The sequence below is a fragment of the Gopherus evgoodei genome, chromosome 2 (genome assembly GCF_007399415.2).
Source record: "Gopherus evgoodei ecotype Sinaloan lineage chromosome 2, rGopEvg1_v1.p, whole genome shotgun sequence".
In the NCBI taxonomy this organism is placed as follows: Eukaryota; Metazoa; Chordata; order Testudines; family Testudinidae; genus Gopherus; species Gopherus evgoodei.
Window position 1 is genome coordinate 112,092,804 of NC_044323.1, and position 18,880 is coordinate 112,111,683.

Sequence of the window (18,880 nt, forward strand, 5' to 3'; positions counted from 1 at the left end):
AAATAATTGACCATTCTTTCCACCTTAGTTGGGGCATGCAATAAGTTTGCATGCTTTAGTTTGGTTATGCAATAGATTCTAGGGCAATGGTTTTCAAACTTTTTTCCTGGTGACCCAGTTGAAGAAAATTGTTGATGCCTGCACCCCAATAGAGCTGAGGAAGAGGGGTTTGGGGGCATGGGAGGGGGCTCTGGGTTTGAGGGGGGCTCAGGGCTGGGGCAGAGGGTTGGGGGTTGGGATCTGGGCTAGGGGTGCAGTCTCTGGGGTGGGGCCAGGGATGAGGGTGTTGGGGTGCAGAAAGAGACTCCAGGTTTGAGGGGGTCTCAGAGGACTGGGGCGTGGGCTTACCTCCAGTGGCTTCCAGTCTGCGGCGTAGCCGGAGTGCAGAGGCAGGCTTCCCACCTGTCCTGGCACCGCAGACCATGCCATGCCCCAGAAGTGGCCAGCAGCAGGTCCATCTCCTAGGCGGAGGCACGCAAATGGCTCTTTCCCGCAGGCACTGCTCCCCTAGCTCCCACTGGCCAGGAACTGGCCAATGAGAATGCGGAACTGGTGTTCAGGCAGCGTGTGGAGCCCCTTGTGCCCCCCTGCCCCCACCTAGGAGCCAGACCTGCTGCTGGCCAGTTCCGGGGTGCAGCACGGTGTTGGAACAGGTAGGGACTAGCCTGCCTTAGTCGGGCAGCACAGCTGATGAGACTTTTAATGCCCCAGTTGGTGGTGCTGACCACAGCTGCCATGACCCTTATGTTTCGCAACCTATTACTGGGTCACGACCCACAGTTTGAAAAAATCACTGTCCTAGGGCACATAGGGACTGATCCAATGACTGCTGAAATCAATTGAGTGCTTCCCATAGACTTTTGATGGTACTGAACTGGATCTTCAACTACCATCACTTCACAAAAATTAACTGTACACATTGCAAATAGAGCATACTGCATTTGCATGTCCAAATCGAATGCGAATATTTGAAAATGCTGCTATTTATACAATTTGTATACATATGTGCACAAATTTAGCAATTCCAGCGTATACAGTTTGATGCACATAATATTTATGGTATTAAGACCAAAGGAAACAGGTTCAGTAAGCAGTAGCTAGATGAACTCCTTACAGAAATTTTAATCCAGTTATGGAACTGCATAATGTTAGGAACCTATGAATTGCCCTACTAGGTCACACTTGAGGTCTATCTAATCTAGTATCTTGTCTCTGACAGTGGCCAGCACTTTCAGAGGAAGATGCAAGCACCCTGAATAAGGCAGATGTAAGACAATCAGCCTGCTATACTTAGTGTCATCTTGGCCTCAGCGACATTCTGTGACAATGAGTTCAGTCTAATTACATGTGTGAAGTAGTATTCTTTTACCGGTTTTGAATTTACCACCTTTCACTGAATGTTTTCTTGTTGTTAGAGACAGATAGGGAGCCTCTGCCCCCTACCTTCTCTGTACCACTTATTGTTTAACATGTCACCTCTTATTTATCTCCATTTTAATGTGAACAATCCCCATCTTCTCAATCTATTTTCATACTCGCTTTTCAATCATTTATATTGACTCTCTCTGAACTTCCTCTAACCTTTTTTGAAATGTAGTGACCACAAGTATTCCAAGTGAAGTGTCAGCACTGATTCACATAATGGTATAATAATATTTTCTGTTATGTTTTCAATCCAGTAGCTTCAGCTTCCTAATATCTTATTTGCTTTTTGACCGTAGATGTACACCAAGCAGAGGTCCTCCTTGAACTGTTCACAGTTACACACGGGTCTCTTTCTTGAGCTGATACAATTAATTTAGAGCCCTCGAAGATCTACGAGTAGTTTAATTTTTTTAATAATGTGCATTACTTAACTTTTATTAAAAATCAGTTTGCCATCTTGTTGCCCTTCACCTAATTTGGTTAGGTCTCTGAAATTCCTGAGAGTCCTCTCTGGTCATGACTAATTAAATGTTGCTATCTCCCTGCTCACACACCATTCCAGATCACGAAGTATAGCGATGCAGTAGCAACATTATAGTTAAGGTTGCATCACAATATCTGTTTAAAGGTCAAGTTTTCTAAATCCTCTGAAATGGACATGCTTAGTCAGATTCCATGAAGCCATTGTCATCTGTTCATGACACCCTTTAACCCCTTCCAGCATAACAATATCCCTGCCCATTCTCTCAGTAGCAAACAACATGTTGATGCCCTGAATGACTTATCTTCCAGACAGAAGAGAAATAATGGGGGGAGGGTGTGGAATGGAGGTGAAAAGGGGTTATGGAGACATGCACAGACTACAGTACGGAATGACACACAGAACTCCTGACATAGGGGAGACTGGAGGAATGCAATACAAACTGAACCCCTGCAATGGGGATTTACAAGTACTATTAATGAGGGAGAGGGAAGAGAGATTGAGAACAGGAACAGGGGAGCACACAGTATCCCTGCCACAGAGGGAGAATGGAGGTGAACAAAGAACAACTAGTAGGGGGATAAGAATACGGTGCACACAGAGTCCTCAGCACTGGAGAGAACGAGGGATCCTGGTAAGGGAAAAGGGAAGAACAGAGGGCCACAGAAACCTGACGGGGAGATTAGGGGCACTGGCAAGGAGTCCCTGAAGCAGGAGGATGGCACACAGAAAGCTTGTGGGGTGCAACAGAAAAATGCAAGGAGCCCTGCTGCAAGCAATAAGCTCAGTCAACATACATTACAAAATGGGTAGCCCCCAAGTAATATTGTGATCCCAGGTATTAGTACTCTGTAATTCATTCCAACCAATCTGCTAGGCATAAATGCAAGCCTTACTGTTCTTTAACAATCTCGATCATCCCTAGAGTCTCTTTAGAAATATATATACATTTGTTACCCTCCAATCCTCTGGAGCACTAGCTGTTTGTAATGGAAGATTGCATATTTTTGTATACCATTTTATACTTAAGCTCCTTCAGAATAGTTGAATGTACACCATGCGGGCCTGGTGACTTACTCCCTTTTGAATCATGAATTTGTTCCTGTATCTTTTCTTATGGCACTTCAGTTACTAATACTTTATCTTTTTTACCAGATGAGCAGATACAGAATAGGTATCCCTAACATCCCCTGTATTGAAGAGTGATGCAAAGAAATCACTTAGGAGTAGAAGGACATTGTTTAAAAACTAACTGCTCCCTTTAGCCTCTGGTGATCCAGTCAACCCACTGATTCTCCCACAGGTTTTCTATTTCTGATCTGATTAAAGAATATCTTGTTTAATTTTTACTCCTTTAGCTCTTGGTTATTCAAAATCCACTTTGGCCCTTACTGCCCTCTCACATATTACTTGCTGTAATTTATGTTCCTGTGTATTGGCTTCACTGGATTACTGTTTGGCTCAAATCATCTCTTGAATATTGCTATTACCCATATAGGTTTATTTCTTGCCTTCCTGGTTCCCTTTCTAAGTAAGCAGTATGCATATCTTCTGAAAGTCACTCAATGATTTTTTTTTTTTAAGTAGCATTATGATGCCGAGCCAATGAGGGTTAAGCAACCAGCAGGCTGGTTGACCTGAAAGCAACCTGTAAGAACATACACCTCTACATCAATATAACGCGACCCGATATAACACGAATTCGGATATAACGCGGTAAAGCAGTGCTCCGGGGGGGGGGGGGGAGGCGCTGTGCACTCTAGTGGATCAAAGCAAGTTCGATATAGCGCGGTTTCACCCATAACATGGTAAGATATTTTGGCTCCCGAGGACAGTGTTATATCGAGGTAGAGGTGTATCAGAAGAGTATTGAAATGGTAAACAGGGCCATTCCTTGTAGATAATTATCAAAGCCATGTTAAGTACTAGAATTCTGGCCATGAAGGCCTGTATTGTTAGATAATTAAGAATAGATACTAATTAGATTTGTTTGTGTTTACCTACTGTGACACTGGACCTCAAAGTAGCACCCTGCAACCCCCATATTCACCACTGTCACATAATTGATATGTTTTGTACAAAGTACGTCTTGTGAGGTATCATTTTGTAAGTCTTGATTTGTTGATCAATATCCTGTTGGATTGTATGTAAATTATGAGGTGTATATATGTTAGTGAAATAAGTTGTGAGGTTGGGAACATCCACAACCAGCCTTTCAGTTACAACAAAGGAGTAGCCATCAATAGCCAGTCATTAATGGCTCAAACACACAACCCACTATCACAGAGGCGGAGGAGACAATGTACACAATAGAGACTGCTCAACCAATGCGGTCTGCCTGACACCCCCTCCACCCATGTCACAGCAAGGATCTTTCTAGCAGCTGGAAGAAGGTATTAAAAAGAGAGACATTGGTATCATCATTTAGCTTCTCTTCCCCCTCATCTCAACATCTGGAAACACGTGTGAAAGATAAAGACTTTGAACTGGAGAAGTTTGGTCTCAGGCTGGAATTAAGTGCCAGCCTGTGTGTTAAGGAACTGTAACCTGCTAGTACCATCTGTAAGAGTGAGAAACACTGTTTGATTCAACTCTTGCTTAGACTAAAAGTTTAGGATTTAGAATGTATGTTTACTTTTTATTTTCATAAGGTAACTTTCTGTGATCTTTATGCCTACCACTTATCACTTAAAATTTCTCTAGTTAATCTGTTTTATATTTTACCTAAACCACTGTGTTTGGGTTGAAGTGCTTGAGAAATCTCATCTTGGTTTACAAAGGCTAAGTGTGTCCACTCCACACTGAGGGAGTAGCAAACTACTTAATGAACTTGCACTGCCCAAGGGAGCCTTGAGCAATGTAAGATGATACAGTTCTGGAGTATAGGGCTGGAGTTGGGTGGAACTCGCTGAAGCCTCTTTATTGTTGGCTCATGAGTGGCTGAGACATCATTAATGTAACTCAGTTGGGCGTGTTACCTATTCTTCATCCAAGAAATGCCTGTGGTGATCATTTGCTACAAAGAGGCTTATCCACTGAACTTAAGCTATAGTTTAAATAAAGTTTCGGACCTGATCCTTGCTATCTCAGATCTGCTTAAACTTTGACAGGGAAAGTCTAAGCCTGTAAGACTGAGGTCTCCAGGTCTATTCTGAATTAACTTTGCAATTTCTCATAGAAGAGTCTGAACAAACACTGCACAGACTGCCTATTGGACTATAACAGGGGTGGGCAAACTATGGCCCACGAGCCACATCAGACCCATCAGACCTTTTAATCTGGCCCTTGAGCTCCTGCTGGGGAGCGGGGTTAGCAGCTTGCCTCGCTCCGCATGTGCAGTGGGTCTGCGCAGCTCCTGGAAGCAGTGGCAAGTCTTCCCCTATGGCTCCAACCTGTAGGGGTGGCCAGAGGGCGCTGTATGTTGCCCCTGCCCCAAGCAATGGCTCTGCAGCTCCTATTGGCTGGGAACCATGGTCAATGAGAGCTGCAGGGGTGGCACCTGTGGATGGGGCAGCATGCAGAGCATCTGGCTGGCACTGCACTTTCACGTAGGAGCCGGAGGAGGAACATGCCCCTGCTTCTAAGAGCCGCTTGAGGTAGACGCCGCCCGGAGCCTGCATCCCTGACCTCCTCCCGTGCCCTAACTCCCTGCCCCAGCCCTGATCCCCCTCCTACCCTCCGAATCCCTCAGTCCCAGCCCAGAGCACCCTCCTGCACCCCAAACCCAGGGGGATGGGATAGCTCAGTAGTTTGAACATTGGCCTGCTAAACCCAGGGTTGTGAGTTCAATCCTTGAGGGGGCCATTTAGGTAACTGGGGTAAAGAAAAAAAAGAAAAAAAATTGTCTGGGGATTTGTCCTGCTTTGAGCAGAGGGTTGGACTAGATGACCGCCTGAGGTCCCTTCCATCCTGATATTCTATGAAACTCCTCAGCCCCCCCCACACCCCAACTCCCTGCCCCAGCCTAGAGTCCCGTCCTGCGCACCCTAACCCCTCAGCCCCCCACCCCCCACACCTCAACCCCCTGTCCAGCTTGGAACCCCCTCCCACAACCTGAACTCCCATTTGTGGCCACATCCTGGAACCTGTAGCCCCAGCCCAGAGCCTATAACCCCTCGCACACTCCAACCCTCTGCCTCAGGCCAGAGCCCCCTCCCATACTCTGACCCCCTCTGCAGACCCCCTCCTGCACCCCAAACATCTCATCCCTTGCCCCACCCCAGAGCCCACACCTCCAGTCCAAACCCTCACCTCCTCCAATATCCCAACCCCCCCTGCCCCAGCCCAGGGCCCCCTCCCATACCCTGAACTCCTCATTTATGGCCCCATCCCAGAGCCCTCACTCTCTCCCGCACTCCAACCCCCCAACATTGTGAGCATTCATGGCCGCCATACCCAGATGTGACCCTCAGGCCAAAATCTTGGCCCACCCCTAGACTATAACCTTTTAAATTCATTCCAAAAGTATTTTACAAATCAGCAGCCTCACCAACTCTGCCATGAAACTGACCTAAGAACTTAATTCATATCTGTATGTATAATTATCTTTAACCATAGCATCTTTCTTTTCTTTTTTATTAATAAAGCTTAGATTTAGTTAATAAGAATTGGCTGTAAGTGTGTAGTTGGGTAAGATCTGAAATATTCACTGACGTGGTGGGTAATGTGTCTGATCTCCTGGGATTGGTAGAACTTTATACATCATGAATAAGGTTCTTAGGCTTGGCTGTCTGGATGGGAGTCTACCAAAATATAAAATAAAATAAAAAAAATCCTGCAACTTTTGTTTGTCAATAAATAAATGCAGAGGTTACAGCATGGCAGTGAGGAGCACAGGCCACTGGCTGCAGGAAGGTGGGAGATCACCCTACAACCCCCCACCCCCGGGATGCAGACACAGCGGTCAGGCTGCACCCGACCCTGACACAGCACAAGGCCTGGACCTGCCCCAGAAACACCCTGGGGCCCTGTCCCTCTGCACCAGGTTTATCAGGTGTGGGGCAAGTAGGCTCAACCAGGCAAGACCCAAGTGTGGAGGGTCTCAGTGAGGGGGTATTTAAGTGTGGGGTGGGAGGATTCTATGTGGGATAATCTGGGTGCAGGCAGCTCAGTGGGGGGATCTGGATGCACAGAGGCTCGTTGTGGGGGGGTCCAAGTGCAGGGGCAATGGGACTCTGCAGGTGCTCCACGTGAAGGTGGTTGGGACTCAGTAGGGGAGTCTGGATGCTGGGGGAATGAGGGTCTGCATGCAGCTACGTAGGGGGTCAGTGGCATGGGGGTCTGGATGTGGAGGCTCAAGGTGGTGCAGGAGGTGGGGCATCAGAGTGGGGTTTGAATGCAGGGAGTTCAGTGGGGGGATGTTCTGGGTGTGGGGGTCCAGAGGCATGGGATCTGGGTGCAGGGGGGCTCCAGATGCAGGGGTTGAGGTTCAGTGGGGTGGAGTTAGGGTATGAAGCGCTGGGGGGGCTCTGGATGTACCGTGTGAGGCTTGGCAGGGAGGTCCAGATGCACAGTGGTTGGGTGGATGGGGGAACAGTTTCCCATACAGTGACACCTCCCCACACAGCTGAGGAATTATGGGGGCAGGAAGCAGGGGATGATGCTGAGTTTCCTGCAGCTGGGGGAGGGTCTGACATAGCCCCAGCCACTCCTAGCAGGGGAAGAGGAAGTCTCATCCTCTCCTGCCTCCAGCCCAGCCGGGACTAGCAGCTGATCCTGGCACAGGGTAGGAACCACTGGCTAGGGTGTTCCCAGCCCTATGGTGATTTACCTCTCCACTGGCTGCTCTGGGTGCCTCAAATGATGTACCTGAGCTGCTAGGGAGTGGTGCGTGACTGCTTTTGCAGCTTCCCTTTGCTTCCCTGTCAGAAAGTCATTTTTTGGCAGGGAAGCAAAGAAATCTGCAGGGTACATGAATTCTGCGTACGTTCAGTGATGCAGAATTCCCCCAGGGGTATCTAATTATAGAATAAACCACCAGCTTTGGGGGATTGTCTGCCCTGTTCTTTGCAAATTTCCCCAATTGAGCATTCTCAGAATAGCCCTTCCAGCAACCACAGTCACAAGCATCCATACTGTCTCCACCTCTAAGGACTTCACTTCCTTTACTTTTGATTTTAGGACATTTTTGACAAGCCTTCTCATTTTACTGAAGTCTCCCCTCTCTCATGTTTAGAGTATCTTACTTGCTGGTACCCTACTTACACAGTCATATTACCTCTCACTACATCACCTTGTCAAGAAAAGTAGCCTTGATTTTCTTTTTCCTTTTGATAGTTACATTAAAATTATACTGTTACCAGAAATACAGAGAGCTTCTTATTAAGTTACAAACATTTTAAGAGTGTTTTGTTATAAATAAAAGGTTCTTCACACTGGAGTCTCATAGAACACAGACTGAACTTAATTTCATGTACAATCAATACTGTTTTCACTTAAAAAAATAAGGAAAGTAAAGAAAAATCCATTAGACGATGTTATGATTTTTTGTATGTTTAAATTACATACATTTAAAAATTACGCTAACTTAATATAATTGCTCTTAATTTTGTTCTCTCTCTAGAGCCTCCCATAATATGAATGCTAACACATACTTTGAATCTGAATTAAGAAACAGTGAAAATACACTAAACTAAAATTGCATTTTCACAAGTTCAAATGAATATTTAATTCTGAAGTTGCCCAAACATACATACAAATAGCTTTCATGTTACTTCCAAGGAATAAATATTCAGTGCAAAGGTTTGACATACTAAAACACACACATATACTAAGCATACATTAAATAGCACGTATAAAGATGCATGTAATTACGTATATGCAAAGGGCAGAAATCTGGATGAACTGGAAACCTAATTCTAGAGTGACCTGACTTGTGCATTTGAAGTCTCAACTGACACTTCATTAATTTCTTTCACTAAAGATTACAAGCTTTTTAAAACTTCTCTCTTAGAAAGTATGATTTTAAAATTTAAGAGGAATTAGTAAAAAATAAAAAGTGATACGTATAATAGGTATCAGTTACTCACCTTCACAAACCAAGAGTGATAAAGTCTGTCCCAGAGCTCTAGCACTTGCTTTTCAATCACAGCAGTGTTGTTCACTTTCTCTCCTAATATCTTATGGAGCTATAATATACAGAAATTGTGTTTATTATGTGAAGCAACTTGAAGCTAGCAGCTATGGCTGAACTCAAAGGCAGAACATCTACATTAGATTTTCACTGAAAGCTTGGCTCAGGTCCAAAAAATATCAAAAAAGTCAACAGTGTCTACAGGTATACATTATACATTTCAGAAACTGTGGCTGACAGCACATAGCATCTTACCTGAAACAAGCAATTTTGCCACATTAAATGGAAACAGAGACGAGACTCCTCCCCAACGAAACACTAAGCACAAAGATCTGTCAGATCCTTGCATACAGTAAATACACCCAAAGAGATTTGAGGTGTGTGCTAGATGTCAAAATGCTTATGTGAGGACAATGCAAGATCCTGCCATCCTCCCAAGGAACACTGAACTCCCAATCTACAAAGTACTCTGCACCTTAGAGGCCGGAAGTTCACAAGATCATAGGCTGGCCAAAAATGGTCATTTTCAGGACAATGCATTCTGTCATCTGAAAAATGCTTAACTAAGGGCAGTTTCTGAAACAAATAACATTTTCTACAGAGTCTTCGCATGGACAGTCACAAGGGAGATGGATAGACACTTCTATTTTCAAGCGCTTAAAAGCAAGCAGTTTCCAGCAGCCACAGGGAGCAAGACTATTAAAATCATTCCCAAATATAGGCTTTACTCTGCTAAACAGCAGATTGGAACGAATAAATCTTCAGCAAAACATGTAAAGGTAACTAAACAGCCCAAGAGATATCATTTGACATTACAAGAAGGAAAAAGTGTATAGATCATTCCCTTATTTTGGAAAGGAACAAAAAGCAAAACACTAAAACTAATAAACAAATAAGGTGTTCTTACCTTGTGTGTAATCCATTCTCGGCCATACTGATACACGTTATTAGCAGCCGAATTAAGAGCTTTTTGAATGACCTGAGCTTCAGGGAGCCAGCTGATATTTTTAAGGAAGGAAAGCATAAATAAAATTATCTCCAATACTTCTGAACCATTTCACTACAGTGCCTGAAACACTAAAAGTAACAAAAGGTTTCCAACCAACTAACAGCACCTATAGTTTAAATATGTACCAACTAACTAGAATACTTCCTTTTTCAATGACAGGATGAAGACTTTTTAACATACGAAGCATAACTTGGTGTAGGATACAGATTACTATATTTACATTTCACTCTGAAACTTACTAAATTTACCTTTAGAGATCTTGTCCATCTGTATGTATGCTATAATACAATTGTTTAGCCACTTGTGGGGTTCTTAGCTGCTGCTTTGTTAGAAATATAATTTGGAAACCTTATCTTTCAAGTTCATATGGTTGCAAAGATAACCTTCCAAATATGAACGGACTGTAAATTGATACAGTGTGGTCTTCCTGAACTTACAGACAGCCTAGAAATACAGAGCAATGTAAATCACTCAATGCTCAGATCCTATTCCCAGTCAAGATGCGTGCTGGGGACTTTTTCCACTACTGGGGAAGAATCTTCCCTTTCCAACTCTCAGGTCACTCTGAAGGAATGGAGCCACTCTATGGGCATCTATACAGAAATGGAACACCCGCAGCTAACCTCAGTCTGCTGTCAAATTGCTGTGCCGACATTGAGGGTCAGGCTGGAGCCCAGGCTTCAAAGCCCAAAGTATCTACACACAAGTTTTAGCCCTGCAAGCCCTAGTCAGCTGACCAGGGCCAGTCATGGCCATGCAGCGGGTCTTTTATTCCAGTGTAGACATACCCCCTGTGGTCAGTAGTCAAGCCTCAGTGTACCAGGGATATGTATCTCCTACATCAGCTTCACAAATCTTGCAGAACAGAACCACACAGTTCTCCATAGATGCTGGGAGGAGAAGTGTTTGGGCTAAAAAGAGGTGTGAATTGCCTTCATTCATCTCAATGAGCTATTAACTGTGATGTTTCTGTCAGTCAGAGTTTGACCCCTCAAAAATCCTATATATCTGAAGCTTCCAAGAAATTTTAACTGTCTCTCTCTTGCCCAATTTGAAAAGTATGTACACTTCAAGCTCTGAAAGCAAGTAGGGTAAGTCTTTTGGTAACAGCCTGCTGGATAATTTGACAAGGCTTCAATGTATTTGTATAAAACTTTGAAAATCAAGTAAAATGTGATCTTCTACTCAAGAAAAAATCCTGATAAACAAGTACTCCAATTGAAACTGTGATATCTAGCAATTCTACTATATTTTGAACATTTTTATTTCTTGAGTAATTTATTTGGTCACAACAACAACTGCCAGTTTTTATTAGCCTTATTTTTGTCACATTTCTATTAGAGCTGTTGATTAATGGCAGTTAACTCACACGATTAACTCGAAAATTAATACGCAGTTTTAATCACACTGTTAAATAGAATGCCAAATGAAATTTATTAAATACTTCGGATGTTTTCCTACATTTTCATATATATAAATTTCAATACAGCATACAAAATAAAGAGTATATAATTTTTATTACAAATATTTGCACTGTAAAAATGATAAACAAAAGAAAAATATTTTTCAATTCACCTCATACAAGTACTGCAGTGTAATCTGTGTCATGAAAGTGCAACTTACAAATATTAGATTTTTTTGTTACATAACTGCACTTAAAAACAAAACAATGTAAAACTTTAGAGCCTACAAGTTCACTCAGTCCCACTTCTTGTTCAGCCAATCGCTAAGAGAAACAAGTTTGTTTACATTTGCAGGAGATAATGCTGCCCTCTTCTTATTTACAATGTCACCAGAAAGTGAGAATAGGCGTTCACATGGCACTTTTGTAGCTGGCATTGCAAGGTATTTACTTGCCAGATATGCTAAACATTCGTATGCCCCTTCATGCTTTGGCCACCATTCCAGAGAACATGCTTCCATGCTGATGATGCTCGTTAAAAAAAAATGCATTAATTAAATTTTTACTGAACTCCTTGGGGGGAGAATAGTATGTCCCGTACTCTGTTTTACCTGCATTCTGCCATATATTTCATCTTATATGAGTCTTGGATGATGACCCAGCACATGTTCTTTTAAGAACACGTTCTCTGCAGATCTGACAAAACACAAAGAAGGTACCAATGTGAGATATCTACAGATAGCTACAGCACTTGACCCAAGGTTTAAGAATGTGAAGCACCTTCCAAAAATCTGAGAGGGACAAGGTGTGGAGCATGCTTTCAGAAGTCTTAAAAGAGCAACACTCCGATGTGGTAACTACAGAACCTGAACCACCAAAAAAGAAAATCAACCTTCTGCTGGTGGCATCTAACTCAGATGATGAAAATGAACATGTGTCGGCCTGCACTGCTTTGGATCGTTATCGAGCAGAACCTGTCATCAGCATGGATGCATGTTCTCTGGAACGGTGGTTGAAGCACAAAAGGACGTACAAATCTTTAGCACATCTGGCACGTAAATATCTTGTGAAACTGGCTACAACAGTGCCATGAGAACACCTGTTCTCATTTTCAGGTGACACTGTAAGCGAAAAGCGGATAGCATTATCTCCTGCAAATGTAAACAACCTTGCTTGTCTGAGCAATTGGTGGAACAAGAAGTAGGACTGAGTGGACTTGCAGGCTCTAAAATTTTACATTGTTTTATTTTTGAATGTGGGTTTTTTGTACATAATTCTACATTTTAAGTTCAACTTTCATGATAAAGTGATTGCACTACAGTACTTGTATTAGGTGAACTGAAAAATACTATTTCTTTTGTGTTTGTACAGTGCAAACACTTGTAATAAAAAATAAATATAAAGTGAGCACTGTACACTTTGTATTCTGTGTTGTAATTAAAAATATATTTGAAAATGTAGACATCAAAAATATTTAAATAAATGGTATTCTATTATTTTTTAATCGCGTGATTAATCGCGATTAATTTTTTTAACCACATGAAAGCCCTAATTTCTACCTTCTCTATAAATGCAAGGGCAATCACACAATAGCTGCCAACAAGGGGCTTGTTTGTCTAAATGGGGTAATGTGCTATACAGGGGTGTGATTTCTAAATACAGCTATGTGTTGAAAATTAATTGGCCTATGTAGACCCTGCTGGTACACTTTAACACCACTTAAATAGTACTACATTAAAGCACACTAGGGAACCTTTGGTGCATGACAGCAGGGTCTGCACCAGTGATACTTAGACATCAGTGGTTCAGGAGCCAAATTAGCAATGAACATTACTGTGGCTCTTTTGAGTATTATGAATATATTAGTTTCATTTACTATAGTACTATTATTCATATTTAAACAGTATGATGGGGAAATTTAGTTTTATATACATTCTCACAGCAAAATGATTAAGTATTATTTTATCAACTATAACTGGTTAGTAACATAGTAAAAGAATCCTGATTGGTTAATAATTGAAATTACAGTGTTTTAGTATCATGTGCTGCAAAGAGCCACATGAGATACATTTAAAGAGACACTTTTTTGAATATCACTGGTCTACACAAATTGGAGATTAAAAAGAGTGTAACCAACATTCACTTGTTTAAATCAGCATAAAAGCAAAGGTGAAAAATACCTCTAACTGTACCACCTGAAAACCACTCCTCAGATTGTTCTACCTCCGCTATTCACACAATCCACTGTGAGCACTCCCTTCACACACTGATTGATTCCCTTCCTTTCCCCTTAACTACCCCTTTTTATCTCTCTCTCTCCACTGAGTTTCCTTTCATTTCCCTTCCAATTTGTTCTCATCACACATACTATTCCTTCCAATCTTCCCACTACCTCTCTCACACTTGCATACTTTTCATTTACATGTAGATACATCCTTCCCCTTCCACTTATTCTCACTTCTAATTCCCCCCAAAAAGGAGTTTTCCAGACCAATTCCTTTCTTTTCTAATCCACTGCAAGAGTTTCCCCAATCTTACTATTCCCTCAAGAGAGTTTCCCAGCCAACACTTTATCCTTAAAGGGGCTAGCTCTGCCATCATTCTCTCAATCCGGTAAAGGGGCTTTCCAATTAATTTTCTGGTCCAGACTATGTGGCTACTGCCCCTTTGCCCTCCTACACTACAGTCTGGGGAGACAAGCTCCTTCAAAACAGCTACCAGGAAGGAAGTTACACAACTCTCTGCCATGACTGATCCACAATTAAACCACTAGGCTCAGCTCCCATCTGCCCTTTCAGCTCCAGGAGAAATCACTACTCCAAGGGATGGCCTGGAAGGCAGCTTAGCACCAGATTTGTGGGAAGGGAAGCAGCAGAATTCATGCACGTGCCTGAAACAGTCACCCTCATTTCTTACCACACAGGAGTCTTTTTTTAAAATATAATAACTATAGATAAGAGCACCCTGAAACTTGTTTATCTACTCTAGTCTCTTAATTTCAGCATCCTTACTTTGCCCACTCTGGGTGATTGGCTACAGTCTCATTGATCAAGCTGCTTGTGACTTGAATCAAGTGAACGCTCTCTTGATGTACCTGAGTTAAATACAGACAAAAGAAAGAATATGAAGTGTTATGTAATACAAACTAGCACCCACCCTCAATTAACAGAACAAGATATTTAAATCATAATTTTCAAGAGTATAAGCAAAGATGATCAAGTAAGTATTTAGTATGAACACAAAACAGCAAAAAATACTTCTGGAGGAATTCTGCACCAAAAAATAAAATATGCAGAATTTTGCAGAATTTTAATTTGTCAAAGTAACACAATATAATCACACACGTTTCAATTATTTTGGTAATTTCAAAATACTTATCAACAAGTATGTCTAACAATAGACAACAAAAAAGATTCAGGAAATGTTTTTTGACAAATAGTTTCCTTATCAGGCATATGAATACAGAACTTTGAACAATACAGAATGCATTTATCGCACCACTCAAAAGGAGCGCCAAGGCTTGGAGGAGTCGAGTAATGGAGGAGCTGAGGGAGAGGAAAGTAATTGCTGTGAAGGATCATGGGAGTGAACCTGGAGGGCTGTTGGGTGCGGGTGGGAGAAGTATGAAACGGTGTTTGGGGGGCGAGGGGAGGGGAAGGAGGAGGGATTGTTACAGAGTTGGGGAGCCTTCCCTGGCTGATCCCTAGACTCTCTCATTCAGTCAGGCACATCTTCCCCTATCCCCATGGGTCCCTGCACCCCCACTCAGCCAGCCCCTGTCCCTCATCTCCCTGCACCCTCACTCCTCCATCTCCATGTGGCCCTGCACCCGCATTCAGCCCTCGCACCAGTCTGTCCCTCAATAGCCCTTCTGAACCCCTCTCTGTGACCCCCCCCACAGCAGCAGCCTCATGCACCTCATACTGTCTGTCCCCCACACATCCCATGCCTCCTCACCTGGCCCCATGAGCAGGGCACTCTGAGGAACTCAGCCTCTTCTCCTCCCTCTCCCCTCTTTGTGGCTGGCTATTCCTGACTGAGAGCAGCTGCCCTCAGTTCTGGCATCACAGCAGCCCCTGGTGGGCAAAGGGTGTAACTGCAGTGCCTCTCTGGCAGGCAGAAAGTATTTTCTGCAGAGAAAAAAATTCTGCAGGGCACATGAATTCGGCACATGTGCAGTGGCTCAGAATTCCCCAGGAGTTAAAAAAAAAGTTCACATTAAATGAGTGACCTCTATTGGGAAGAAAAAGTAGCTGCATAGTGAAAATCAGTTTGAGAAAATCTGATCTTGAGAATGTGGTGTCATGAGATCAAAACTGAGTTACATATGGGCATGTGTACCTACAGACCTCACAAATATTTATGAGTGTGAAATGCAGACAGACATTCTTATAAAGAAATGTATGCTTTTCCCTTACTTCCACATATTTATGCTGAAAATGATAATCAGTGCATTCGAATATCATTCTTCTGATAAAACTGGTAAATATAGTTTCACAATATTAATATTCTACTGCAATAATTTACACCAGCGTAACACTGATGCTAAGGAATCTGAGGTGTTCTCCTTTACTCACTGAAACCAAGCAGCTATAATAGGTTGCAAAATAATTCTAGTACTAATACTGTAAACTCATCATACGTCTCACAATTCACCTACTTCACAGTTTACTAGGGTAACACTTCGCATATACACATTTTTTCTTCATCTATACATAGTATTAACAGGATAGATTGAAGAGTATTTGATTACTAAATATTTTTCAAAAGCATTTCTGCTCTATAGTGAAGCACAAACATGAGTAACATTTTCATTTAAAAAAGGGATTAAAAGAACAACTTTGATTATAATTCTTAGTGCACTGTACCTTTGCTGTAAGGAGCAGGGCTAGCAGAAGGGTTCCTATCACTAGCAAAAATATTATGAAAATGCTAATTATTTTATCAAGCATTTTCTCCAACCACACGATCATCTGTGCAGAAAAGAGAAAAACAAATCATGACATAAAAAAAATAAATCAGTTTTTTATTCAAGTGATACTGGCCCAGTCTAACAATTCTGGATTTCAACAGGAGTTTTCTTTACAAAAAGACTGCAAAATCAGACCCTAAGCAAGTACTATTTACACCCAAGCTTAGATATGAACAATTAACAAGCAATGTTTAACATGACAACTAAGGAAAATGTTACAATGCAAGTGATTTTGCAAATTAAATTTAAACATTACTGTGAATTACATAGCAAGCTCTCAGCAAAGCAATCAGTAATTTAACATTAATTTTGTTATCAGACCCAGAGAAGCTAGCACTCATTTTAATTCTGAATATACATTCTGGATTAATTTCTTGTCTTCAAGCAACAGAGAAACCTATGGTCACTATCATCTGCACAAAATTTGGGAAGTTACCAGAGTGGATTATATAACCACAATTTGCAAACTTGGATGGCTGAAGTTAATCACCTAAATCTCTAATGAGATATCTATAGATATTTTTAACGCTGCTAAGCAGACCTCAAGCCTTACCATGAGTCTATGAGTCTAACTCAGTACAGATGGCTTGAACACCACAACCAACCAGTAATCACACCACTTCAGGTTCATGAAGTTTTGTTGGTGTCATTCAGGAGGGAAAAATGTTAACTACATGGCTGTGTGGAGAGCACTCTAGAAAAGAGTAAACTGCACTTAATCTAATATTAAAGGGGCCTGATTAAATAAAGATCTCACAACCTTATTGTGGGCAAATCTATCTTTTCCAGCTTTTGTAGCTAAAAAGTCAGAAAAAGCACTCAAGTTAAAAAAAAACTAGCAGGGGAAATCTAGCTGTGCTGTACAATTTTACTTTAAAACAAAACTGAATTCAAAGGCAATATGCAGGTGGTTCAATATTTTCAAATGAGAAATGGCTATATGTTCAGTGGATGTGCTGATAATGTTAGTTACTATTCTTTTCTTCGGTGTCATGTAATGTCAAAAGTTAAAGTAATAGGAGCTCTTTCTCTATTACTGATCCCTATCCCTGCATATGAACTTGGTTTATTGATCCATTACTGATTGTTATAGTTTTTAAATCTCTAATTGTATCTGGAACATCACCGGGGCATCTGAACACCTAATATACATGAATGATTTTACCCTCAGGTTTTGCTACAATTGATATCTTGTTTAACACATATTGTCACAAGGCACATAGTTGGCATTTCAAAGCAACCATTCAGAATACAGTGTGACACTCACTTAAGAGAAGTAACTGTTGAGTTCTGCAAGTTCCTGCATTAAACAACTTTACTCCGATATAACGCTGTCCTCGGTATCCAAAAAATTTCCAATTGGATTATAGGTGAAACCGCGTTATATCTAACTTGCTTTGATCCACAGGAGTGCGCAGCCTCGCCCCTGCCCCCACTCCCCCCGGAGCACTGCTTTACCGCGTTATATCAAGGTAGAGGTGCACTATGTTCTGCAAAAAGGAATCTCAAAGAGCCTGCAGTACCCAGCAAAAATTTCAGAGAGAACATGGAAATTTTCAGTGTTTGCCACCATACCCTGAAACATTTCAGCAATCACTCAAGTTCTCTCATCGGTAATAGTGGTGAAGTCAACTGCCAGCAGGGCAGTTATCTGAAAAATTTCAACTAGCTTCAACTCCCACCTATTTACTATCTAGGAAACTACAGAAAATCCTGTTCAGTTTTGCCCTTTCAATGTTCTCATACATTTAGGGATTTTGATGACACAGCAACAGAAAAAAAGCCAACAGTTACCTTCTCCGTAACTGGTGTTCCTTGAGATGTGTTGCTCATATCCACTCCATATTAGGGGTGTGGGCTCGCACATGTGCACTGATGCCGGAAGTTCTTACCTCAGCAGTATCTGTAGGGGACTGGCTCTGTTACCCCTGAAGTGGCACGGTATAAAGGGCACCGCCAGCTCCTCCCTCACTCTCAGTTCCTTCTTGCAGGAAACTCTGACAATGGGGAAGGAGGGCGGGTCATGGAACAGACATGAGCAACACATCTTGAAAAACACCAGTTATGGAAAAGCTAACTGTCTTTTCTTCTTCAAGTGCTTGCTCATGTCCATTCCATATTAGGTGACTCCAAAGCAGTACCCCTGGAGATGGGCAGGAGTTCAAAATGTGTAGATTGCAACACAGCTCTACTGAACCCAGCGCCGTTCCTAGCCTGCTGAGTGATGGCATAATGAGCAGTGAATGTGTGGACCGAGGACCATGTTGCAGCTCTACAGATGTGCTGGATAGGGCTGTGTGCCAGGAAGGCTGAAGACACCTGAGCCCTAGTCGAGTGGGCTCTAACAGCTGGCGGCGGCGGCACCTCTGCCAGGTCATAACAGATCTTTATGCATGGAGGTAACCCAATTGGAAATCCTCTCTGAGGACACTGGCAGGCTCTTCATCCTAACCACTGTAGCAATGAAGAGCTGAACTGATTTATGGAAAGGCTTGGTATGTGCTAAGTAAAAAGCCAAA

The 18,880-nt window shown here is 42.3% G+C and overlaps 1 protein-coding gene across 1 annotated transcript in view; it reads right to left on the reverse strand.

The window, feature by feature from the left end:
- Window positions 1-18,880, reverse strand: part of TMEM245 (transmembrane protein 245) — a 135,040-nt gene that overhangs the window by 55,550 nt on the left and 60,610 nt on the right. The window contains exons 8-11 of the mRNA XM_030549399.1: window positions 16,258-16,362; window positions 14,401-14,483; window positions 9,886-9,976; window positions 8,935-9,033 (exon numbers count right to left, since the gene is read on the reverse strand). Coding sequence (XP_030405259.1) covers window positions 8,935-9,033; window positions 9,886-9,976; window positions 14,401-14,483; window positions 16,258-16,362 — 378 coding nt within the window. The remainder of the gene's footprint in view (window positions 1-8,934; window positions 9,034-9,885; window positions 9,977-14,400; window positions 14,484-16,257; window positions 16,363-18,880) is intronic.